Source organism: Bufo gargarizans, chromosome 3 (genome assembly GCF_014858855.1).
Source record: "Bufo gargarizans isolate SCDJY-AF-19 chromosome 3, ASM1485885v1, whole genome shotgun sequence".
Lineage (NCBI taxonomy): Eukaryota > Metazoa > Chordata > Amphibia > Anura > Bufonidae > Bufo > Bufo gargarizans.
The window spans coordinates 2,099,452-2,126,498 of NC_058082.1; the positions used below are offsets into that span (position 1 = coordinate 2,099,452).

Consider the following 27,047-nt stretch of genomic DNA (forward strand, 5'->3'; position numbering starts at 1 on the left):
GTGCCCGTGTGGCCTTCTCTATATTGGAGAGACGACTCAGCCCTGTAAACCAGCACAGGTACACAATATGGAAGCTGTTAGCTAAAACCAGGAAAGTGAGGAAGAGGCGGAGGTGCCGCCGGTACCGGAACACGTTTGGAGACATAAACACAATGGGCCAGATTTATCATTAGCTCAGGTCAGAATAATGGAGGGAAAAAGTCCCAATCGCTTAAACTGCGCACAGATTTGCGACTTTTTTCTGCTCTGCACTGTGCTCGCCAGTTTTCTGAAAGTGGGCGTGTTTTCTTATGTAAATTAATCTCTAGACAGATTTACTATTGGGACTATTTAAAAAGTCGCAAAAAAGTCGCAATTTCACTCCAGTGAGGACCATGCTTATCTTATGAGACTTTTTAATAGAACATGCGACTTTTTCATAAAAACATGCGACTTTTGTAAAGCTGCTTACTGACGGATAAACTGCTACCGTCAAACCACATTTATTACAGTCTTAAAGGGCCGATCATAAATCTGACTTGGCTAAAACTGACATTAGCCATATGTGAAAGTGGAGTGAGCGTCAGAGTCGTGACAAATCTGGCCCAATGTCTCTCAGCTAAGGTATAGGATCATCGATGGTGTCCCCGTGTTGAGGAGGATGGAGACAGGGAAAAGCTGTTAGAAAGAGCTGAGGTGGATCTATGAGCTGGAGACCATGGAGCCAAAGCGCCTGAACAAGGAACTCAAGGTTGGCTCCCTCTTCTGAACCCGAGATATGCGTTTATATAACCTAAACACTAGGCTAAGTAGCCCTGTTTTTTATATATAAAACACCAAAAAACAACTATCTCATAAATATCTCGCATGGAGTTATTCGCATTATCACCTACACAGCTCAAGGAGCAGCCACACAGAGAGCAATTATTAATTAATTATTTCCTTTATTGGATATCCAAAAACATTGAATGGTATATCAATTAAAACATATACAAAAACAGCACATAATGGGAACACTACGGTGTTACAAATAATTTGTATAAAAACAGAGTAAGCTCCAAAGCAATAAGGGACTAGTATCCCCCCATACACAAATATAGAGCAGTATCCGCCCAGTGGGGCACCTATAGTGGTAATAGCACCCAGGACATGAACACTCCAAACATTAAAGGAGTGTGAGCCTGGGTGCAGCCAACACTGGGCAGGGACTGCAAAAGGAACGGGGGAAAAAGATCACAATTTAAAGTGCAAGTGCAATTTATACCTACTGACCCTGGTCTGAAGCAGCCGCCCGACGATCGTTTCGCTGAATTGCTTCCTCTTGGGGCATACTGACTTCCTCCATACTGGCCTCCTATATACCCCTGACATCTAGGTTCAGCCAATCCGAACACATCCATTAAGCTTTCCCTAATTGAGCCGATCAACTACTCCTTGCATAGGGGGGCGTGCCCAGTCAGTACCCGGCCAATAGTCAGTCATGTTCCGTCGCGTCATCGGTCACCTGATCTCAAAGTATTGGCACCGCCCACCTACCTCTCCGGACCCTAGCGCCGCATCGTTCAATCCTATGCATCAACCATTGCTAGTCCTCCCCTTCTATTAACCCTGTTTTTTATATATGTATAATATTTAACCCTCCAGTTTATTTTTGGCATCTCCATTTTTATGTAATCAGTTTATCTTTTTATCTTTTTTCCTTGTCCCTAGATGCAGCAGCACATACTGTGGGAGAACCGTATCTGGGAGATCTACAGCTAATCAGCGGAGTAGGAGAACCTACCATGTAAGTCTCTGGATGGTGATGAGAGGTTGCCGAGGTCCGCACCAGAAACAATACAGATAGTGCATGGAGACTGTAATCATAGGGATCTAGTTCTCATATCTTGGGGATAAGACTAATGTCAATGCAGTGAAATGGAGCTGGATACTGATATAGCGGCTCTAACCACAAGTGTTAGGAGGGTATGGGGGAATGAGGAGGACCTATCCAGTCAGAGGAGGGTAACCCCACACACTCCCCCTGGATGGGCTTGTGGACTGAGGGCTCACTACCCCCGGAACGCTTGCTCTATACACCAGCCACTGGATGAATGGTGGAGGACCTGCTAGAACAGCCTTTTGAATAAACACCATGCAATTCACTCTATGGCTCCACTGAAGCTGTGATGGATGTACCCCTAAAAGGATGTCACGTTGGATCCCTTCGTTGCAGTATCTTGTGAATAATATTGTATATATATAATATATGGCTGTCTAACTCTAAATGTCCTTCTATGGTGTGCACCAGGCCGCCTACATCACTTAACCGAGACCCCACCTAGAGGTTGTCTCTATATCTGACGTCACTGCGCTTTAGCATCCTGCAGCATGATAACGGAAGGTCAGGTGATGCATCTAATATATGGCTGTCTAACTCTAAATGTCCTTCTATGGTGTGCACCAGGCCGCCTACATCACTTAACCGAGAGACCCCGCCTAGAGGTTGTCTCTATATCTGACGTCACTGCGCTTTAGCGTCCTGCAGCATGATAACGGAAGGTCAGGTGATGCATCTAATATATGGCTGTCTAACTCTAAATGTCCTTCTATGGTGTGCACCAGGCCGCCTACATCACTTAACCGAGAGACTCCGTCTAGAGGTTGTCTCAATATCTGACGTCACTGCGCTTTAGCGTCCTGCAGCATGATAACGGAAGGTCAGGTGATGCTATGCTACTACATAGGTGTTGCCGTGAGACCGATGCAGGATCAGGTGACATTACGTCACTGGAGCGGTAGAGTCATGTGAACCGGAATTTCGGGGCATAAAAGCGCATAACCTGGCGGAAGTGCGCATAGAAGGGCGGAAGTGAGGACATCGCGCACGCGCAGATTGAACCTAGGGACGCCGAGGTTTCACTGATCAGCGCGCGAATATTTGGACACACCTGAGCGAAGAGGGTCAGACGGAGTCTCCTGCAGCATGGCGGCGCAGCATGCAAAAGTATGTTATAGGGGAAGGATAATGGTGATGCTATAATATGTATAAGATTCTAGGAAGTATGTAGGGGGTTAATGGGTAGGGCTCAGCTGTAACCAATGCGAGGCCATGGGATAGTATTTAATGGTCACTATGTCATTTGTGTACTGGGAGCTTGATAAAGACCTTTGGTTGGAACGTTGCTGCACAAGGTGTAATAAAGAAGTTAATTGGATCCATTTGGAGTGCCGTGGCTTATTCTACTTATTTTTTGGCTGCTACTGCTGCAGCCACATGCCACTATTACCCTACCCTTTCCACATCCACACTGTACTGCTACTTTAAACTGAAAGGGAGAATTCTTCAAGGCTTGTTCAGAACAAGACACTGTTTCTTCTGACAACGCTTGTGCGTGTATAAATACAGGCAGTCATCCTGCCCCCATTAAGGCTTTATTTTTTGATGCTTGTGCAGAACAAGCCGCTTTTTCTTGTGAGATTAACGTGTGTGTATAAAGAGGATTCTGCCCTCGTTGAGGCCTAATTTTTGGACACTTGGTCCCAACAATCCAGTTTTTTTGCATAACACCGTGTGTTTAAACACCATTTGCCCCATATAATGAAATATGAAGAAGCAGAGCACGTGTGATGTCGCAGCAGGATATTAAACACGCTATTCGTTAATGCAGTCACCCCTGTGTTTACCCATGGCTCTGTATGTAAGTGTCATTGCATTCAGGAGTTTAAAAGGGAAGGGTAGAGAGAAAAAGCACAAAAATCTGTAAACAATTTACAAAAAAAGATGACATGTTTTCATAAAAAGGAGACCAGAAGGAGGTTTATACCAAGTTTCAGGGCAATTGGATTAACTTCGATTTACATAGAATCAATTCAGATATAAAGCTAAGGTTTTCAAAAATTTGACAAATTGGACATGAAACGAATTTCAAGAATTTCACTCTTCCCCATTACAGCCTACTCTAGTATTATAATACTGGGAGGACTGGTCATGTCTTGTAACACTACAAATGTACTGGGGGGGGTCACAATGTTCTGGGGGGGTCACAAAGATTTGCCACACAAAAAACCACCCTGTTATTATATGTGGCACATGGTGGGTGGCCTCCTTTTGTTTATTCTGACTCTACATGTGATGGTGGTCATTACTTCCCACCATTGTGTTATAATACTGGGATTCTTTGAGTGGAAGGTTGTGGTATCATCACGCCACTAGAGAACTGTCCGGGTCTACATTTTCCAGTAGGTTCTGTCTCTTTTCTTCAGATGAGCGAGTCTATGGCCGATTGTGTTTGTAGCAGGAGGGTTCAGTGCTGGTCATTTCTTAAGGTGACGGCAGCTTCTCCTGTGATCTTTAGTCTTTGTGGTTCCTTTAGGTTTCCTGTAAGTGCAGCTATGGGTCTTTTTGGTTCTTTGGCCGCTTGTGTCCTCAGTCCCTGATTCACTTTGTGTTCAGGCTATAATTGAGGTGCCCATAAGTTCTGAGAGGGACTGACTTGTCACTCAGTAGTGAGCGTTCAGATGCTCTGCTGTCCTCTGAAGGATCTCCTTCTCGTTGGCATATAGGGGGATCTTGTGGTCCAGGAGCTGCCACCGGAGTGACACCTCAAAATCAGACTCTTTTAAGTTCTACAACAAAACAAATGTCATTAGTGGAAAGTACTCCGATCCGAAGAGCAGCTGATAAATGAGAGCAATACTGAAGTATTAAAACGTCCCAAGTGTATTTTCCATAAACAGTTTGCAGAATTATAGAATGACTTAGAACCTCTATAGACCCAACCATATGCTAGGACAGGCATCCTCAAACTGCAGTCCTCCAGCTGTTGCAAATCTACAACTCCCAGCATGCCCGAACAGCCTACAGGTATCAGCCTACAGCAGGGCATTGTGGGAGTTGTAGTTTTACAACAGCTGGAGGGCCGCAGGTTGAGCATGCCTGTGCTAGGACATCCGGGTGGGGTGGGAACTCCAGAGGACTACCACAGCCACATTATATTGTCTTTCCTTTTTGGTTGGTGGTGTAGCTGTATAATGAAGAGCTCAGGGATAACTCAATAGACAAATATAGAGACTAGAAGAAAGTGATTTGACCCATAGACGCGCTCCACCATTTCCCCCCACACATTCTGTCAGCCATTCTCTGCAGCAGGTGGGCATTTCATAGGGAAGTTCCATAGGGACCCAGCAAGGACTGAGCTGAGGAGTTTTCATGGATCAGTGGTGGAATGTTAAGGACACAAAGAGGGGCTCTATGCTGAGACAGTAGGCACAAGTGGCCCATATACCGGCTCTTGCCCAGGGGCCTCTGCGTTGTTGACTGTGGACCTAATTTCAGCTCTACTACAAAGTACTTTATATAAAATGTCCTGCAGCAGGAGAGGAGGAGTCATGGAAGTCGATAAAGACAATCGTGCAGAAGAGGGAATTGGTTCTCCATTATGCTTTGGTTTTTGTCGATTACCTGAATAAATCTGTTGTTAGATTCTTGAGTGTCAAAGTGAATATTAATGGCCAAGGTCTCGATCCAAGCATTATCCGTGTTTCGTGGATCATCCAGGTAACCATGGAAAATCTGAGGTAAATCCACATCACATTGGTCATATAAATTGTCAGACACCATATTGTCTTATATTTCCCACAAAGTTGTAAACTCTGGAAGCCCCATTCAAACCAATATACTAACCTCCGTCCCAGCACCAAGCAAGGCCAAGAACTCACTCAGATATCCACGATTGAGGAGGACTTGGAACTTAAGCGGAACCTGTTCCCCAGGTTCAAGAGTCCCCTGTGATGCAACATATAGAGTTACCCAGAATCCTAGGCAATCTTATACAGAGCTAGTCTTCCTCCTTAGCAAATAGTACATTCATCCTTGGCAGATCCCCACAGCTTACCCCTGGCAGTGCCCACAGCTCATTACCCCTCATCTTCACAACCAGGACCTCCAGCGTTCTCCGGGACATCTTCTTATTAAGACCACCCTCTTTGTTTCTACTCCACCTGTAGATGAAGGATAGAGACGCATGACGATCTGGCTAACACAATCCACAATCAGCAGCAGTACTGATGGGAATGATAGGACGATATTCTCTACAGACCGCCTATATGTCCCTATGGAGCATTCAGTTATGTGTATATCTGCCCCCTCCTTCATATACTGTCAGGGATCTAACATGTACCACTCATTTCTCCTCACCGGGTCAGTACTGGGTGCAGGGAGTGATTAGGTCCAAACCAGCGCAGACTCCCAACTCCTCTCAGTCCGGTTCTTCCCATTGGATTCCTGGGGGTTTGAGAATGAGATGAGAATGTTACCACAGCTTCTATCTTCATGAGGTTAATGTGGGATCCACAAAGAGAAAGTCAACATTGACCAGTGGATGAGGAGTAATCAGTCAGTGATGTTTGGAGTCTACACATCACCAGTCACACGTTATATGGAATAGCTGAGTTCCGTGATATGTGAGAAGGTGGAGTGGCGTGACCCTGGGCGGTGGAGTGGCGTGATACTGGGCGGTGGAGTGCCGTGATAGAGGGCGGTGGAGTGCCGTGATACTGGGCGGTGGAGTGCCGTGATAGAGGGTGGTGGAGTGGCGTGATAGAGGGCGGTGGAGTGCCGTGATAGAGGGCGGTGGAGTGCCGTGATAGAGGGCGGTGGAGTGGCGTGATAGAGGGCGGTGGAGTGCCATGATAGAGGGCGGTGGAGTGCCGTGATGCAGGGCGGTGGAGTGCCGTGATGCAGGGCGGTGGAGTGCCGTGATAGAGGGCGGTGGAGTGCGGTGATACAGGGCGGTGGAGTGCCGTGATGCAAGGCGGTGGAGTGGCGTGATGCAGGGCGGTGGAGTGGCGTGATGCAGGGCGGTGGAGTGCCGTGATAGAGGGCGGTGGAGTGCCGTGATGCAGGGCGGTGGAGTGCCGTGATACAGGGCGGTGGAGTGCCGTGATACAGGGCGGTGGAGTGCCGTGATACAGGGCGGTGGAGTGGCGTGATACAGGGCGGTGGAGTGGCGTGATAGAGGACTGGTGGAGTGCGGTGATACAGGGCGGTGGAGTGCCGTGATAGAGGGCGGTGGAGTGGCGTGATACAGGGCGGTGGAGTGCCGTGATAGAGGGCGGTGGAGTGGCGTGATACAGGGCGGTGGAGTGCCGTGATACAGGGCGGTTGAGTGCCGTGATACAGGGCGGTGGAGTGCCGTGATACAGGGCGGTGGAGTGCCGTGATACAGGGCGGTGGAGTGCCGTGATACAGGGCGGTGGAGTGCCGTGATACAGGGCGGTGGAGTGCCGTGATACAGGGCGGTGGAGTGCCGTGATACAGGGCGGTGGAGTGCCGTGATGCAGGGCGGTGGAGTGCCGTGATGCAGGGCGGTGGAGTGCCGTGATGGAGGGCGGTGGAGTGCCGTGATGCAGGGCGGTGGAGTGCGGTGATACAGGGCGGTGGAGTGCCGTGATAGAGGGCGGTGGAGTGCCGTGATACAGGGCGGTGGAGTGCCGTGATACAGGGCGGTGGAGTGCAGTGATACAGGGCGGTGGAGTGCAGTGATACAGGGCGGTGGAGTGCCGTGATAGAGGGCGGTGGAGTGCGGTGATACAGGGCGGTGGAGTGCCGTGATGCAGGGCGGTGGAGTGCGGTGATACAGGGCGGTGGAGTGCAGTGATACAGGGCGGTGGAGTGCCGTGATACAGGGCGGTGGAGTGCCGTGATAGAGGGCGGTGGAGTGCCGTGATGCAGGGCGGTGGAGTGCGGTGATACAGGGCGGTGGAGTGCCGTGATGCAGGGCGGTGGAGTGCCGTGATACAGGGCGGTGGAGTGGCGTGATACAGGGCGGTGGAGTGGCGTGATACAGGGCGGTGGAGTGCCGTGATACAGGGCGGTGGAGTGGCGTGATACAGGGTGGTGGAGTGCAGTGACGCAGGGCGGTGGAGTGCCGTGACGCAGGGCGGTGGAGTGGCGTGACAGAGGGCGGTGGAGTGGCGTGATACAGGGTGGTGGAGTGCAGTGACGCAGGGTGGTGGAGTCCCGTGACGCAGGGCGGTGGAGTGCCGTGACGCAGGGCGGTGGAGTGGCGTGACGCAGGGCGGTGGAGTGGCGTGACGCAGGGCGGTGGAGTGCCGTGACGCAGGGCGGTGGAGTGGCGTGACGCAGGGCGGTGGAGTGCCGTGACGCAGGGCGGTGGAGTGCAGTGAATATGTTCATTCTCCAGGCCCCTCCACACCGGCCCTGTCTTCTACCCGGTCACCACTGGGCACTTACAGGGGGAGTCCGTTCTCCACTTGATATGTTCCCAGGCAGCTGCGGAAATCCAGTAGTCCGTCCACACCATTGTATTTCCTCTTCTGCTGCTGCATTCTGTGGAGACATCACAAATATTATTGACCACCTGCCATTGCTCACTACACATCTATCTACTGATACTGACAACCAATGTCCTGCATGAGTTGTCACCCCCCCCCCCCCCCCCCCCATCTGCCGCTTCGCTGGATTATGGTTTTGTTTTTCCCTTTTCATAATCTTTGGATAGTTAAGCAATGACTCCACACTGCTCTCATCATGGCCACTCAGCTGGAGCATTGGCTCACTTCACTTACAGTGCCTTTGGAAAATCCTCACACCCTCTCAGTGTCCTCCCGCTCCTTGTGCTGTTAGTCCCCCATCGTTCTGCCCTCAGTCCTCAGAATGAGAAAGTGAATAGAGAAGGTGAGAAATATTTGCTGAGAGGGGAAAACTAACACCTCACACGGGCATAAGGCTTCGTTCACATCACCGTTCAGCCTTTCCGTTCTCCTGCTCTGTTTAGGAGAAGGCACATAACTGAGCCAAACAGAGCATAAGGACCCCATAGACTATAATGTGGTCCGTTATGTTTCCGCTCAGAAGATGATTTTCAAGCAAGAGACAAAAGTCCTACATGCACAACTTTTGTCTCCAGACAATAAGTCTTCAGACCCTTTACTCGGGACATAAGTCTTCAGACCCTTTACTCGGGACATAAGTCTGCAGCCCCTTTACTCGGGACATAAGTCTGCAGCCCCTTTACTCGGGACATAAGTCTGCAGCGCCTTTACTCGGGACATAAGTCTGCAGCCCCTTTCCTCAGGACTTAGTTGATGCCCCTTTGGCAGTGATTCCAGCCCCCAGTCTTCTTGGAGATTATGCCACAAGGTTTACACCTGGATTTTGGGATTGTCATTCACTTATATCTGCAGATCCTCTCCAGCTCAGTCAGATTGGATGAATGCCATCGGTGGACAGTCATTTTCAGGTCTCTCCAGAGATGTTCCATTGGGTTCAAGGCTCTGGCTGGGCCACCCAAGGACATTTTCTCTCCCAGAGTTGTTCCTAAGCCGCTCCTATGTTGTCCTGGCCGTGTGCTTAAGGTCATTGTCTTGTTGGAAGGTGAACCTTCGGCTCAGTCTGAGATCCAGAGTGCTTTGGATCAGGTCTTTATTTAAGAGTATCTATGTATTTTGCTCCATTCAGCTTTCCATCCGCCCTGACCAGTCTCCCTGTCCCCCCAGCATGATGCTACCACCACCATGCTTCACTGTAGGGATGGTATTGGGCAGGTGCTGAGCGGCACCTGGTGTCCTCCAGACATGACGCTTAGAATTGAGGCCACAAAGTTCAATCTTAATTTCATCAGAGCAGAGAATCTTGTTTCTCACAGTCTGACAGTCCTTTGGGTGCTTTTGTACAAACTCCAGGTGGCTTTTATGTGTCTTTCACTGAGGAGAGGCACTCTGCCATAAAGCCCAGATTGGCTGAGGCTTCAATGATGGTTGACCTTCTGGATCTGTCTCCCATCTGCAAACAGGATCTTTGAAGTTCAGCCAGAGTGACCACTGGGTTCATGGTCACCTCTCTTACCAAGGTCCTTGTCTCAGATTACTTATTTTGGGGGTAGCTCTAGGAAGAGTACTGGTTGTTCTTCCATGTAATAATTATAGAGGCCACTGTGACCTTGGTAACTTTCAATGCAGCAGAAATCCCCTTTGCCCCTTCTACAGATCTGTGCCTCCACACAAACCTGTCTGAGCTCTACAGGCAGTTCTTTTCTCGTTATAGCTTGGTTTTTGCTCTGTTCTGCATTGTCAATTTACAACAGGTGACTCCAATGAATGTGTAGAACATCTCAGAGATGATCCAGAGAAATAGGAGGCCCCAGAGCTAAATATCAAGTGTCATAACAAAGGGGCTAAAGACTTATGTCCTGAGTAAAGAGGCTGAATACGTATGTCCTGAGTAAAGAGGCTGAAGACTTATGTCATTGTGAGGTATTCGTTTTTATGGGATCGAGGGTAGAATGATGGAGGAACTGATAGCACAAGGAGCGAGTGAGGACAGTGAGAGGGTGTGAGGACTTTCTGAAATATCTAATAAAGATAGATCGTGTCTTACTCTTGTGCTGGGTTGTATGTTCCCCGGTCATATCTCTCTGCATTATAGAGTGGAGGATTGTAGTCAGGGAACTCCACCTGCAGGAAGAACATCACGTGAGAAAAGCCACCAATTTCCTCCATAGATGAGAAATAAAACAGAAGTCTGTGTAACATAAGTAACCACACGAATATATAGACACACGTGAACACACTTTTTGGTAGCCTTCCTTTAAAAGAAAGAAAACCCCACAATCGTCACCAAAATAACAAACTGACGAAAGTAATAAACAAAAATGTACTCCCAATCAGCAAATGAAAATCAGACATTGCTTTTCAATTGTGGTTCAACAGAATAATTTATAAAACAGACTGATGACCCTGGACAGAAATGATGGTTCCCCTAGAAAAGATTGAATATAATTTGACCATAGGGACATGTTAAACTAAGGTATGTGCTGTAATTAGCATCACAGGTTCTTGAGTTGTATTCAGTCCGTCTGCCTATTTAAAGGGTGAAAAGTGGTCACTGTGCTGTCTGGTATCATGGTGGATACCACACTGAACATGGACCAAAGAAAGCAAAGGAGAGAGTTGTCTCAGGAGATAAGAACATTCTAGACAAATATTTTATAGGTGAAGGCTATAAGACCATCTCCAAACAGCCTGATGTTCCTGTTACTACAGTTGCACTTGTTATTCAGAAGTTTAAGGTCTACAGGACTGTAGCCAACCTCCCTGGACTTGGCCGCATGATGACAAATTGAGGAGGTGGATAATATGAATGGTAATCAAAGAGCCCAGAACAACTTCCAAAGAGGTAAGAGGTGAACTCCAAGGTCAAGGTACATCATCGTGAGATTGCAAAATCTGACACAGTCAACGACCAAAGAGGAAACCCTGTTGAGAGCAAATCATAAAAGAGCAAGACCGAATTTGCCAAAATGCATATTGACAAGTCACAAAGGCTCTGGGAGAATGTCCTTTGGACAGATGAGACAACATTGGAGCTTTTTGGCGAGTCACATCAGCTCTATGTTCAGACACAACATGAATACTGTAAAAAGTGTGAAACATGGAGGCGGCTCAGGGATTTTTTTGGGGGTGCTTTGCTGCATCTGGCACAGGGTGTCTTGAATCTGTGCAGGGTACAATTAAATCTCAAGACTACCAAGGCATTCTGGAGCACAATGTGCTGCCCAGTGTCAGAAAGCTTGGTCTCAGTCACAGATCGTTGGTCGTCCAACAGCATAATGACCCAAAACACATCCAAGAATGGCTAAGAGCAAAGCATTGGACTACTATGAAGTGGCCTTTGTGAGCCCTTATCCTACTGAACCTCTGTGGAAGGAGCTGAAACCAGAAGTCTGGAGATGGCTCCTTCACACCTCAGACAGCTGGAAGAGTGTCCTCATGAGGAGTGGCCAAAATACCTGTGGACAGGAAGAGAAGTCTCATCGAGAGTTACAGAAACCTCTAAAGACTGTCGAGGAGAGTATTAAGGTAAGAGGCCCATCATCTCCAGGCCGGGGTCATTATTTAGTTTTAGAAATGATTCTGTTGAACCACAATTCAGAAGTTATTTCAGTGACCATTGTGGGTTTTTCTTTCTTTAACAGAAGGAACCACATTTTTGTGTACATGAAGATGACTCATGCCTGCAGCCATACATACACCTACATAACTCACATGTACAGATATATGGCCAAAAGTATGTGAACCCCTAATTATCTAATTCATGTGTTTAAACCACATTCATTGCAAGAAGCTGCTCCAGCACACGGGTAGAGCTCAGTGACTGTAAACCTGCCTCTGTCATATGATGCCACAAGTCAGTGTACATGGGAAGTACCCTAGGGTTAAAGGATAGGTGCCTAACTGTCAGCTACTGTCACGGCCATGGTCGTGACTCCTGAACCGCATGCGGTTGTCAGCGGTTTGGTCTGTTGTCAATCACAGGTGAGGGCTGTGGTATTTGCCTCACCTGTGGTTGCCGCTGGCAACAGTATTTATGTGGCAGCATAGCAGCCTGAGCTGTATCCTTGCAGCTGGCTATGTTGTGCATGCGGTTGCACTTTGCTTGTGTGTGTATGTTATGCACTCTGTATGTCTGGTGTGCATGAGGTCTTATGTTAGGTGTGCACTGTGACATCTTCCCTTCACTGTAGCTGCCCGTGGCAACGTTTGGTGTATGTACATGTGGTGGCAGTGTCTCGGCCTTTTGGCCGGCTCCCAGGACACGTTTGCCACACATGTCGTTGTCAACGGTAACAGCTGCAGTGAGTATTGCAGTGTGTTGTGCATTTGGACACTTCCCCTTTAAGTGGTTTCACTCCCTGGTTAGTGTTGGAAGGGTTAATTCCCTCTCCTTGTGTGTCTGTCTGGGTGTGGCCACTTTGGGCTATAAAGCCTCTTTGGAGATCAGAAGCTGAGGGGTTCTTCAGCCATGCTTTGCTGGAGATACCCTCCTGGTTATTCCATCTGCCAGTGGGGGCCACCCTTGTGGTCATAAGGTCACGGCTGAGGACGGGGAAAGCCCTCAGCCGTGCGATGCCAGAAGTAATTTTATATGTAATCTTGTTATATGTAATTTTGATGTCTTTTTATGATATAATAAAATATTTACAATAATTTCTATTTTGGCGTTTTGAGCTCCATTTCTTCTTCTTCTTCTGATCCATGCTGCTGATGTTGAGTGTGCCAGTGCCACCAATCATATTCCCCTCCCCCCAGCACATCAGTTACCTTTAGGAGGGGGGGGGGGATATGATTGGTGGCTATGTGCACACTCCACATCATCCAACCCCTAATGCCCCCCAAAATGCCCGGTGGGGGGGTGGTATGACAGGCAGGAGGAGCAATGTGTATGCGGGCCCTTGTCCTGCACTCGCTCAGCTGTGCTTGCATACATATCGTGCCCTGTGTCCACTGTCCTGTGCCCACTCTGCTAAAGCCTGGCATAGCCCAGCTATGCCCTGCTTTACCAGTGCAGACAGGCAGGAGCCATGTGGTGATCATATTTATTGTATGTATGTGTGTGTGTGTCCGTCCCTGTGTGTGTGTGTGTGAGACTGTCTGTGTGTGAGAGACTGTGTGTGTCCGTCCCTGTGTGTGTGTCCGTCCCTGTGTGTGTGTGTGTGAGACTGTCTGTGTGTGAGAGACTGTCTCCGTCCCTGTGTGTGTGTGTGTGTGTGTCCGTCCCTGTGTGTCCATCCCTGTGTGTCCGTCTCTGTGTGTGTGTGTCCGTCTCTGTGTGTGTGCTCGTCCCTGTGTGTGTGTGTGTCCGTCTCTGTGTGTGTGTGTGTGTGAGAGACTGTCTGTGTGTGAGAGACTGTCTCCGTCCCTGTGTGTGTGTGTGTGTCCGTCCCTGTGTGTCCGTCTCTGTGTGTGTGTGTCCGTCTCTGTGTGTGTGTGTCCGTCTCTGTGTGTGTGTGTCCGTCTCTGTGTGTGTGTCCGTCTCTGTGTGTGTGTTCGTCCCTGTTTGTGTGTTTCCGTCTCTGTGTGTGTGTTCGTCCCTGTGTGTGTGTGTCCGTCTCTGTGTGTGTGTTCGTCACTGTGTGTGTGTGTCCGTCTCTGTGTGTGTGTTCGTCACTGTGTGTGTGTGTCCGTCTCTGTGTGTGTGTCCGTCTCTGTGTGTGTGTCCGTCTCTGTGTGTGTGTCCGTCCCTGTGTGTGTGTTCGTCCCTGTGTGTGTGTTCGTCCCTGTGTGTGTGTTCGTCACTGTGTGTGTGTGTCCGTCTCTGTGTGTGTGTCCGTCTCTGTGTGTGTGTCCGTCTCTGTGTGTGTGTTCGTCCCTGTGTGTGTGTTCGTCTCTGTGTGTGTGTTCGTCCCTGTGTGTGTGTTCGTCCCTGTGTGTGTGTTCGTCCCTGTGTGTGTGTCCGTCCCTGTGTGTGTGTGTGTCCGTCTCTGTGTGTGTGTTCGTCCCTGTGTGTGTGTGTCCGTCCCTGTGTGTGTGTCCGTCCCTGTGTGTGTGTGTGTCCGTCCCTGTGTGTGTGTCCGTCTCTGTGTGTGTGTTCGTCCCTGTGTGTGTGTGTCCGTCTCTGTGTGTGTGTCCGTCTCTGTGTGTGTGTTCGTCCCTGTGTGTGTGTGTGTGTCCGTCTATGTGTGTGTGTTCGTCCCTGTGTGTGTGTGTGTCCGTCTGTGTGTGTGTGTCCGTCTATGTGTGTGTGTTCGTCCCTGTGTGTGTGTGTGTCCGTCTGTGTGTGTTCGTCCCTGTGTGTGTTCGTCCCTGTTTGTGTGTGTTCGTCCCTGTGTGTGTCCGTCTCTGTGTGTGTGTCCGTCCCTGTGTGTGTGTTCGTCCCTGTGTGTGTGTTCGTCCCTGTGTGTGTGTTCGTCCCTGTTTGTGTGTGTTCGTCCCTGTGTGTGTCCGTCCCTGTGTGTGTGTGTTCGTCCCTGTGTGTGTGTGTTCGTCCCTGTTTGTGTGTGTTCGTCCCTGTGTGTGTGTGTGTTCGTCCCTGTGTGTGTGTGTTCGTCCCTGTGTGTGTGTGTTCGTCCCTGTGTGTGTGTGTCCGTCTGTGTGTGTGTCCGTCTGTGTGTGTTCGTCCCTGTGTGTGTGTGTGTGTGTGTTCGTCCCTGTTTGTGTGTGTTCGTCCCTGTGTGTGTGTGTCCGTCCCTGTGTGTGTGTGTCCGTCCCTGTGTGTGTGTCCGTCTCTGTGTGTGTGTTCGTCCCTGTGTGTGTGTGTTCGTCCCTGTGTGTGTGTGTTCGTCCCTGTGTGTGTGTGTCCGTCTGTGTGTGTGTCCGTCTGTGTGTGTTCATCCCTGTGTGTGTGTGTGTTCGTCCCTGTGTGTGCGTGTCCGTCCCTGTGTGTGCGTGTCCGTCCCTGTGTGTGTGTGTGTGTCCGTCCCTGTGTGTGTGTGTGTCCGTCCCTGTGTGTGTTCGTCCCTGTGTGTGTGTGTTCGTCCCTGTGTGTGTGTGTCCGTCCCTGTGTGTGTGTGTGTTCGTCCCTGTTTGTGTGTGTTCGTCCCTGTGTGTGTGTGTCCGTCCCTGTGTGTGCGTGTCCGTCCCTGTGTGTGCGTGTCCGTCCCTGTGTGTGTGTGTCCGTCCCTGTGTGTGTGTGTGTCCGTCCCTGTGTGTGTGTGTTCGTCCCTGTGTGTGTGTGTTCGTCCCTGTGTGTGTGTGTTCGTCCCTGTTTGTGTGTGTTCGTCCCTGTGTGTGTGTGTCCGTCCCTGTGTGTGCGTGTCCGTCCCTGTGTGTGCGTGTCCGTCCCTGTGTGTGCGTGTCCGTCCCTGTGTGTGTGTGTTCGTCCCTGTGTGTGTGTCCGTCCCTGTGTGTGCGTGTCCGTCCCTGTGTGTGTGTGTCCGTCCCTGTGTGTGTGTGCGTGTCCGTCCCTGTGTGTGTGTGTCCGTCCCTGTGTGTGTGTCCGTCCCTGTGTGTGTGTCCGTCCCTGTGTGTGCGTGTCCGTCCCTGTGTGTGCGTGTCTGTCCCTGTGTGTGCGTGTCCGTCCCTGTATATGTGTGTCTCTTCCTGTGTGTCACCATGGCCACGGTGTTCCTATGTCTTGACGCAGCTGCTTCAGAACATTCTGTGCAAGAGAAGAAGAAGAAGAAGGAAGAGGAGGCAGCGCCGCCAGCATGAAGTCCGTGCGATAGACACAGGGAGGCACACTAAGGACTGCAGGTAACACTTCCACATGATCGACACTGGTGTTATCTGTGGTTTTACATAGGACTGCAGGTAACACTACCACATTATCAGCTCCAGTGTTATCTGTGGTTTTACATAGGACTGCAGGTAACATTACCACATTATCAGCTCTAGTGTTATCTGTGGTTTTACACAGGACTGCAGGTAACATTACCACATTATCAGCACTAGTGTTATCTGTGGTTTTACATAGGACTGCAGGTAACATTACCACATTATCAGCACTAGTGTTATCTGTGGTTTTACATAGGACTGCAGGTAACATTACCACATTATCAGCACTAGTGTTATCTGTGGTTTTACACAGGACTGCAGGTAACACTACCACATTATCAGCTCTAGTGTTATCTGTGGTTTTACACAGGACTGCAGGTAACACTACCACATTATCAGCTCTAGTGTTATCTGTGGTTTTACACAGGACTGCAGGTAACACTACTACATTATCAGCACTAGTGTTATCTGTGGTTTTACATAGGACTGCAGGTAACACTACCACATTATCAGCTCTAGTGTTATCTGTGGTTTTACACAGGACTGCAGGTAACACTACCACATTATCAGCACTAGTGTTATCTGTGGTTTTACACAGGACTGCAGGTAACACTACTACAGTATCAGCACTAGAGTTATCTGTGGTTTTACACAGGACTGCAGGTAACACTACTACATTATCAGCACTAGTGTTATCTGTGGTTTAACATAGGACTGCAGGTAACACTACCACATTATCAGCTCTAGTGTTATCTGTGGTTTTACACAGGACTGCAGGTAACATTACCACATTATCATTACTAGTGTTATCTGTGGTTTTACATAGGACTGCAGGTAACATTACCACATTATCAGCACTAGTGTTATCTGTGGTTTTACACAGGACTGCAGGTAACACTACTACATTATCAGCACTAGTGTTATCTGTGGTTTTACACAGGACTGCAGGTAACACTACTACAGTATCAGCACTAGAGTTATCTGTGGTTTTACACAGGACTGCAGGTAACACTACTACATTATCAGCTCTAGTGTTATCTGTGGTTTTACACAGGACTGCAGGTAACACTACCACATTATCAGCACTAGTGTTATCTGTGGTTTTACATAGGACTGCAGGTAACACTACTACATTATCTGTAGACTGTACTCAGAGATTTTTTTCCTCTTTGTGTATGTTTATGTGACCAGGGGTAAGGGGGGGGGGGGGGGAGCACCACAAGGTTAGCTCGCACCTAAGGCCGGCCCTGGCTACAGCAACACTTGGGGGGTTTAAGGGGAGACATGTAAATGTGATGGAACGGCCGAGTCACAGCCCAGATCTCAGTCCAATAGAAGATCTGAGGTCAGACGTAAAGATCGCTGTTCACAAGCGCAAACATCCGACCTGAAGGAGCCGGAGCCGTTCTGCAAGGAGGAACGGGCAACAATCCCAGCGGTCAGATGTGGCAACTGCTCCTAGAGACTTATCCAAAGAGACTTGGAGCTGTGATTGCCGCAAAAGGGTCTCTACAGAGTACTGACTTTAGGGGGTGAATAGTTATGCACATTGACTGTAGGGGGTGAATAGTTCTGCACACTGACTGTAGGGGGTGAATAGTTCTGCACATTGACTGTAGGTGGTGAATAGTTCTGCACACTGACTGTAGGGGGTGAATAGTTCTGCACATTGACTGTAGGGGGTGAATAGTTCTGCACACTGACTGTAGGGGGTGACTAGTTCTGCACACTGACTGTAGGGGGTGACTAGTTCTGCACATTGACTGTAGGGGGTGAATAGTTCTGCACACTGACTGTAGGGGGTGAATAGTTCTGCACATTGACTGTAGGGGGTGACTAGTTCTGCACATTGACTGTAGGGGGTGAATAGTTCTGCACACTGACTGTAGGGGGTGAATAGTTCTGCACATTGACTGTAGGGGGTGAATAGTTCTGCACACTGACTGTAGGGGGTGACTAGTTCTGCACACTGACTGTAGGGGGTGACTAGTTCTGCACACTGACTGTAGGGGGTGACTAGTTCTGCACACTGACTGTAGGGGGTGACTAGTTCTGCACATTGACTGTAGGGGGTGAATAGTTCTGCACATTGACTGTAGGGGGTGACTAGTTCTGCACATTGACTGTAGGGGGTGACTAGTTCTGCACATTGACTGTAGGGGGTGACTAGTTCTGCACATTGACTGTAGGGGGTGAATAGTTCTGCACATTGACTGTAGGGGGTGACTAGTTCTGCACATTGACTGTAGGGGGTGAATAGTTCTGCACATTGACTGTAGGGGGTGAATAGTTCTGCACACTGACTGTAGGGGGTGAATAGTTCTGCACATTGACTGTAGGGGGTGACTAGTTCTGCACATTGACTGTAGGGGGTGACTAGTTCTGCACATTGACTGTAGGGGGTGAATAGTTCTGCACACTGACTGTAGGGGGTGAATAGTTCTGCACATTGACTGTAGGGGGTGAATAGTTCTGCACACTGACTGTAGGGGGTGACTAGTTCTGCACACTGACTGTAGGGGGTGACTAGTTCTGCACACTGACTGTAGGGGGTGAATAGTTCTGCACACTGACTGTAGGGGGTGACTAGTTCTGCACATTGACTGTAGGGGGTGACTAGTTCTGCACATTGACTGTAGGGGGTGAATAGTTCTGCACACTGACTGTAGGGGGTGAATAGTTCTGCACATTGACTGTAGGGGGTGAATAGTTCTGCACACTGACTGTAGGGGGTGACTAGTTCTGCACATTGACTGTAGGGGGTGAATAGTTCTGCACATTGACTGTAGGGGGTGAATAGTTCTGCACATTGACTGTAGGGGGTGAATAGTTCTGCACACTGACTGTAGGGGGTGAATAGTTCTGCACATTGACTGTAGGGGGTGACTAGTTCTGCACATTGACTGTAGGGGGTGACTAGTTCTGCACATTGACTGTAGGGGGTGAATAGTTCTGCACACTGACTGTAGGGGGTGAATAGTTCTGCACACTGACTGTAGGGGGTGAATAGTTCTGCACACTGACTGTAGGGGGTGAATAGTTCTGCACATTGACTGTAGGGGGTGAATAGTTCTGCACACTGACTGTAGGGGGTGAATAGTTCTGCACATTGACTGTAGGGGGTGACTAGTTCTGCACATTGACTGTAGGGGGTGAATAGTTCTGCACACTGACTGTAGGGGGTGAATAGTTCTGCACACTGACTGTAGGGGGTGACTAGTTCTGCACACTGACTGTAGGGGGTGACTAGTTCTGCACACTGACTGTAGGGGGTGACTAGTTCTGCACACTGACTGTAGGGGGTGACTAGTTCTGCACACTGACTGTAGGGGGTGACTAGTTCTGCACACTGACTGTAGGGGGTGAATAGTTCTGCACACTGACTGTAGGGGGTGAATAGTTCTGCACATTGACTGTAGGGGGTGAATAGTTCTGCACACTGACTGTAGGGGGTGAATAGTTCTGCACATTGACTGTAGGGGGTGACTAGTTCTGCACATTGACTGTAGGGGGTGACTAGTTCTGCACATTGACTGTAGGGGGTGAATAGTTCTGCACACTGACTGTAGGGGGTGACTAGTTCTGCACACTGACTGTAGGGGGTGAATAGTTCTGCACATTGACTGTAGGGGGTGACTAGTTCTGCACACTGACTGTAGGGGGTGACTAGTTCTGCACACTGACTGTAGGGGGTGACTAGTTCTGCACACTGACTGTAGGGGGTGAATAGTTCTGCACATTGACTGTAGGGGGTGAATAGTTCTGCACATTGACTGTAGGGGGTGACTAGTTCTGCACACTGACTGTAGGGGGTGAATAGTTCTGCACACTGACTGTAGGGGGTGAATAGTTCTGCACATTGACTGTAGGGGGTGACTAGTTCTGCACACTGACTGTAGGGGGTGACTAGTTCTGCACACTGACTGTAGGGGGTGACTAGTTCTGCACACTGACTGTAGGGGGTGACTAGTTCTGCACACTGACTGTAGGGGTGACTAGTTCTGCACACTGACTGTAGGGGGTGACTAGTTCTGCACACTGACTGTAGGGGGTGACTAGTTCTGCATACTGACTGTAGGGGGTGACTAGTTCTGCACACTGACTGTAGGGGGTGAATAGTTCTGCACACTGACTGTAGGGGGTGAATAGTTCTGCACATTGACTGTAGGGGGTGACTAGTTCTGCACACTGACTGTAGGGGTGACTAGTTCTGCACACTGACTGTAGGGGGTGACTAGTTCTGCACACTGACTGTAGGGGGTGACTAGTTCTGCACATTGACTGTAGGGGGTGACTAGTTCTGCACACTGACTGTAGGGGGTGACTAGTTCTGCACACTGACTGTAGGGGGGACTAGTTATGCACACTGACTGTAGGGGGTGACTAGTTCTGCACACTGACTGTAGGGGGTGACTAGTTCTGCACACTGACTGTAGGGGGTGACTAGTTCTGCACACTGACTGTAGGGGGTGACTAGTTCTGCACACTGACTGTAGGGGGTGACTAGTTCTGCACACTGACTGTAGGGGGTGACTAGTTCTGCACACTGACTGTAGGCGGTGACTAGTTCTGCACACTGACTGTAGGGGGTGACTAGTTCTGCACACTGACTGTAGGGGGTGACTAGTTCTGCACACTGACTGTAGGGGGTGACTAGTTCTGCACACTGACTGTAGGGGGTGACTAGTTCTGCACACTGACTGTAGGGGGTGACTAGTTCTGCATACTGACTGTAGGGGGTGACTAGTTCTGCACACTGACTGTAGGGGGTGAATAGTTCTGCACATTGACTGTAGGGGTGACTAGTTCTGCACACTGACTGTAGGGGGTGACTAGTTCTGCACACTGACTGTAGGGGGTGAATAGTTCTGCACACTGACTGTAGGGGGTGAATAGTTCTGCACACTGACTGTAGGGGGTGAATAGTTCTGCACACTGACTGTAGGGGGTGACTAGTTCTGCACACTGACTGTAGGGGGTGACTAGTTCTGCACACTGACTGTAGGGGGTGACTAGTTCTGCACACTGACTGTAGGGGGTGACTAGTTCTGCACACTGACTGTAGGGGGTGACTAGTTCTGCACACTGACTGTAGGGGGTGACTAGTTCTGCACACTGACTGTAGGGGGTGACTAGTTCTGCACACTGACTGTAGGGGGTGACTAGTTCTGCACACTGACTGTAGGGGGTGACTAGTTCTGCACACTGACTGTAGGGGGTGACTAGTTCTGCACACTGACTGTAGGGGGTGACTAGTTCTGCACACTGACTGTAGGGGGTGACTAGTTCTGCACACTGACTGTAGGGGTGACTAGTTCTGCACACTGACTGTAGGGGTGACTAGTTCTGCACACTGACTGTAGGGGGTGGGGTGACTAGTTCTGCACACTGACTGTAGGGGGTGACTAGTTCTGCACACTGACTGTAGGGGTGACTAGTTCTGCACACTGACTGTAGGGGGTGACTAGTTCTGCACACTGACTGTAGGGGGTGACTAGTTCTGCACACGGACTGTAGGGGTGACTAGTTCTGCACACTGACTGTAGGGGGTGACTAGTTCTGCACACTGACTGTAGGGGGTGACTAGTTCTGCACACTGACTGTAGGGGTGACTAGTTCTGCACACTGACTGTAGGGGGTGACTAGTTCTGCACACTGACTGTAGGGGGTGACTAGTTCTGCACACTGACTGTAGGGGGTGACTAGTTCTGCACACTGACTGTAGGGGGTGACTAGTTCTGCACACTGACTGTAGGGGGTGAATAGTTCTGCACACTGACTGTAGGGGGTGACTAGTTCTGCACACTGACTGTAGGGGTGACTAGTTCTGCACACTGACTGTAGGGGGTGACTAGTTCTGCACACTGACTGTAGGGGGTGACTAGTTCTGCACACTGACTGTAGGGGGTGACTAGTTCTGCACACTGACTGTAGGGGGTGACTAGTTCTGCACACTGACTGTAGGGGGTGACTAGTTCTGCACACTGACTGTAGGGGGTGACTAGTTCTGCACACTGACTGTAGGGGTGACTAGTTCTGCACACTGACTGTAGGGGGTGACTAGTTCTGCACACTGACTGTAGGGGGTGACTAGTTCTGCACACTGACTGTAGGGGGTGACTAGTTCTGCACACTGACTGTAGGGGGTGACTAGTTCTGCACACTGACTGTAGGGGGTGACTAGTTCTGCACACTGACTGTAGGGGGTGACTAGTTCTGCACACTGACTGTAGGGGGTGACTAGTTCTGCACACTGACTGTAGGGGGTGACTAGTTCTGCACACTGACTGTAGGGGGTGACTAGTTCTGCACACTGACTGTAGGGGGTGACTAGTTCTGCACACTGACTGTAGGGGGTGACTAGTTCTGCACACTGACTGTAGGGGGTGACTAGTTCTGCACACTGACTGTAGGGGTTGACTAGTTCTGCACATGACTGTAGGGGGTGACTAGTTCTGCACATTGACTGTAGGGGGTGACTAGTTCTGCACACTGACTGTAGGGGGTGACTAGTTCTGCACACTGACTGTAGGGGGTGACTAGTTCTGCACACTGACTGTAGGGGGTGACTAGTTCTGCACACTGACTGTAGGGGGTGACTGGTTATGCACACTGACTGTAGGGGGTGACTAGTTCTGCACACTGACTGTAGGGGGTGAATAGTTCTGCACATTGACTGTAGGGGGTGACTAGTTCTGCACATTGACTGTAGGGGGTGACTAGTTCTGCACACTGACTGTAGGGGGTGACTAGTTCTGCACACTGACTGTAGGGGGTGACTAGTTCTGCACACTGACTGTAGGGGGTGAATAGTTCTGCACACTGACTGTAGGGGGTGACTAGTTCTGCACACTGACTGTAGGGGGTGACTAGTTCTGCACATTGACCTTGTCTGTTATTTTGTCCTATTTGTTGTATTTGTATCTTCGCGGTTGTCGGCAGGTGCTGTAATTACATGATGCAGATCCTCATACAATCCATGTTAGTTCCAGGTTTCAGACTGAGTCTCAGCTCTCTTCTAGAATGTACCTACCGTTCCTAAGATATTCCCCAAAAATGTATTAGCCAATAGGAGCTTGCAGGTTGACTCACATTCTAACTGACATTCACACAGTCACATGACTCTTATTATCCAATAGAAACTCGCAGGTCCTTCAGTCCTTGACATGCACAGTTACACCAGGTTTCCATAACAACTCAGCCATTTTTCTTCACTGTTAGAGGTCACTCTTAAGGGAGTGTGGTGCAGTGGAGGTCACTATTAAAGGGTCGTGGTGCTGTAGAGGTCAATGTTAAGGGGGCGAGGTGATGTGGATGTCATTGTTAAGGGGGAAGACTGCTGTGGAGGTCAATGTTAAGGGAATAGGAGAACACTTATGGGGGCTGTGGAGATCACTATTAAGGTAGAGGGTGCTGTGGAGATCACTATTAAGGGGGAGGGTGCTGTGGAGATCACTATTAAGGGGGAGGGTGCTGTGGAGATCACTATTAAGGGGGAGGGTGCTGTGGAGATCACTATTAAGGTAGAGGGTTCTGTGGAGATCACTATCAAGGGGGAGGGGTGCTGTGGAGATCACTATTAAGGTAGAGGGTGCTGTGGAGATCACTATCAAGGGGGAGGGGTGCTGTGAGATCACTATTAAGGTAGAGGGTGCTGTGGAGATCACTATTAAGGTAGAGGGTTCTGTGGAGATCACTATCAAGGGGGAGGGGTGCTGTGGAGATCACTATCAAGGGGGAGGGTGCTGTGGAGATCACTATTAAGGTAGAGGGTGCTGTGGAGATCACTATTAAGGGGAGGGGTGCTGTACAGGTCACTGTTACGGAGAACACCATGGATCTGCACCAAATTTGGCACATAGGGACATCAGGTGTCCAGGAAGGTTTTAGACCCGGTCTCAGCTCTCTAGGATTCACATCTCCCGAGATAGAGGTGTTGTGATGATCTCCTTGACTGTGGAGGTGGGAGGAAGGTGTTGAGGCCATGTGTGATGGTCTCCTAGTTGGGAGGTGGGAGGAAGGTGTTGAGGCCATGTGTGATGGTCTCCTAGTTGGGAGGTGAGAGGAAGGTGTTGAGGCCATGTGTGATGGTATTCTTGTTGGGAGTGGTAAAGGAAGGTGTTGAAGCCATGTGTGATAAACTCCGGGTCAGGGGAGGTGGGAGGAAGGTGTTGAGGCCATGTGTGATGGTCTCCTGGTTGGGAGGTGAGAGGAAGGTGTTGAGGCCATGTGTGATGGTATCCTTGTTGGGAGTGGTGAGGGAAGGTGTTGAAGCAATGTGTGATAAACTCCGGGTCAGGGGAGGTGGGAGGAAGGTGTTGAGGCCATGTGTGATGGTCTCCTGGTTGGGAGATGGGAGAAAGGTGTTGAGGCCACGTGTGATGGTCTCCTGGTTGGGAGGTGGGAGGAAGGTGTTGAGGCCATGTGTGATGGTCTCCTGGTTGGGAGGGGTGAAGGAAGGTGTTGAGGCCATGTGTGATGGTCTCCTGGTTTTGGAGATGGGAGGAAGGTGTTGAGGCCATGTATGATGGTCTCCTGGTTGGGAGATGGGAGGAAGGTGTTGAGGCCACGTGTGATGGTCTCCTGGTTGAGAGGGGTGAAGGAAGGTGTTGAGGCCATGTGTGATGATCTCCTGGTCGGGGGAGGTAGGAGGAAGGTGTTGAGGCCATGTGTGATGGTCTCCTGGTTGGAAGGTGGGAGGAAGGTGTTGAGGCCATGTGTGATGGTCTCCTGGTTGGGAGGGGTGAAGGAAGGTGTTGAGGCCATGTGTGATGATCTCCTGGTTTTGGAGATGGGAGGAAGGTGTTGAGGCCGTGTGTGATGGTCTCCTGGTTGAGAGGGGTGAAGGAAGGTGTTGAGGCCATGTGTGATGATCTCCTGGTCGGGGGAGGAAGGTGTTGAGGACATGTGTGATGGTCTCCTGGTTGGAAGGAAGGTGTTGAGGCCATGTGTGATGATCTCCTGGTCGGGGGAGGAAGGTGTTGAGGACATGTGTGATGGTCTCCTGGTTGGAAGGAAGGTGTTGAGGCCATGTGTGATGGTCTCCTGGTTGGGAGGAAGGTGTTGAGGCCATGTGTGATGGTCTCCTGGTTGGGAGGGGTGAAGGAAGGTGTTGAGGCCATGTGTGATGGTTTCCTGGTCGGGGGAGGCCATTCCTGAGAACTGCTATTTTGGATTATAAGTAGTTCTCCACCTGGATCTTTGCTGTATATGGCATCCTTTAGTTGTCTCCAGTCACACGGGGACAGGTAAATAAAAGTGGCATGTATATAACGCATACACACGGCTAGCTCATACATGTAGGGAAATCAGAAATGCAAACATATACATGTGTATAAGTCATACATGCAGATGTACATACATAGGTGACTCGTACATGCATGCACATCCTACATACCTCCCATGGCACAAGTTCATCTGGCACCGGCTGACGAGCTGCTCCAAAGTCGGGATACTGCAGGATCCTGGAGTTCACGTGGTACAGACACTTCTTCTCTCCATTGGTGGCCGGTGTTGTCTTCACCTCAGACTCTGTAGAGTTGCTGTGCACTGCCGAGAGGAGACAGGTGACAACTATGTCATCTACAGGAAAGTGTGGGTGGTCATGTGGACCTGTGATGTCTGGTCACACTGCTCTACTATAATACGATAATTTTCACCTCAATGGAAGGGGAGCTTCTGTGTTGGGGGAGAGAATTCATTCTCAGGTGGCAATGCATTAAAACTAGGGACGGGGGGAGGGGGCTATAAATATGGAGGTAGACAGGTTAGAGAGGGGTCAGAATACATTGGTAGTCGAGGATTAGAATGGATAAGGAGATCCGTCAGTTACAAACCAACTCTGAAGAAAGAAAAAAAGTATATAAAAAAATAAAAAATACATTTCCTAAAAGCATAAAATTTGATGCAAACAGAAAGGGAGAGCCGGAGGCCGTGGTACTGTTGTGGCTGAGACAGTGCTGGATGCTTCTCATGATGGGAGAGCTAGAGGCCATGGTACTGGTGTGGCTGAGACAGGGCTGGATGCTTTTCATGATGGGAGAGCTGCAGGCCTTGGTACTGGTGTGGCTGAGACATGGCTGGATGTGTCTCATGATGGAAGAGCTGATGGGCTTGGTATTGGTGTGGCTGAGATGTAACTGGACGCTTCTCATGATGGGAGAGCTGCAGGCCTCGGTACTGCTGTGGCTGGATTCTTCTCATGATGGGAGATCTGGAGGCCTTGGTACTGGTGTGGCTGGATGGTTCACATGATGGAAGAGCTAGAGGCCTTGGTACTGGTGTGGCTAAGATGTGGCTGGATGGTTCACATGATGGGAGATCTGGAGGCCTTGGTACTGGTGTGGCTGGAAGCTTCTCATGATCGGAGAGTTGGAGGTCTTGGTACTGGTGTGGCTGAGATGTGGCTGGATGTTTCTCATGATGGGAGAGCTGAAGGCCTTGGTACTGGTGTGGCTGGATGCTTCTCATGATGGGAGAGCTGAAGGCCTTGGTACTGGTGTGGCTGGATGCTTCTCATGATGGGAGAGTTGGAGGCCTTGGTACTGGTGTGGCTGAGATAGGGCTATATGCTTCTCATGATGGGAGAGCTGGAGGCCTTGGTACTGGTGTGGCTGAGACATGGCTGGATGCGTCTCATGATGGGAAAGCTAGAGGCCTTGTTACTGGTGTGGCTGGATGGTTCTCATAATGGGAGAGCTGAAGGCCTTGGTACTGGTGTGGCTGAGACATGGCTGGATGCTTCTCATGATGGAAGAGTTGGAGGCCTTGGTACTGGTGTGGCTGAGACGGCTGGATGCTTCACATGATGGGAGAGCTAAAGGCCTTGGTACTGGTGTGGCTGAGACAGGGCTGGACGCTTCTCATGATGGTAGAGCTGGAGGCCTTGATACTGGTGTGGCTGAGACAGGGCTGGATGCTTCTCATGATGGAAGAGCTGAAGGCCTTGGTACTGGTGTGGCTCAGACATGGCTGGATGCTTCTCATGATGGTAGAGCTGGAGGCTCTGGTACTGTTGTGGCTGAGACATGATTAGGCTGTAAGTTTTCAAGGTTTTACATTCTTTAGAAATG

The 27,047-nt window shown here is 49.8% G+C and overlaps 1 protein-coding gene across 1 annotated transcript in view; it reads right to left on the minus strand.

The window, feature by feature from the left end:
* Positions 1–903: 903 nt before the first annotated feature.
* LOC122931297 (transient receptor potential cation channel subfamily M member 2-like) overlaps positions 904–27,047 on the minus strand; it is a 136,884-nt gene continuing 110,740 nt past the window's right edge. The window contains exons 26-33 of the mRNA XM_044285362.1: positions 25,373–25,524; positions 10,361–10,437; positions 8,216–8,311; positions 6,158–6,244; positions 5,856–5,961; positions 5,645–5,746; positions 5,423–5,533; positions 904–4,587 (exon numbers count right to left, since the gene is read on the minus strand). Coding sequence (XP_044141297.1) covers positions 4,462–4,587; positions 5,423–5,533; positions 5,645–5,746; positions 5,856–5,961; positions 6,158–6,244; positions 8,216–8,311; positions 10,361–10,437; positions 25,373–25,524 — 857 coding nt within the window. The 3' untranslated portion in view covers positions 904–4,461. The remainder of the gene's footprint in view (positions 4,588–5,422; positions 5,534–5,644; positions 5,747–5,855; positions 5,962–6,157; positions 6,245–8,215; positions 8,312–10,360; positions 10,438–25,372; positions 25,525–27,047) is intronic.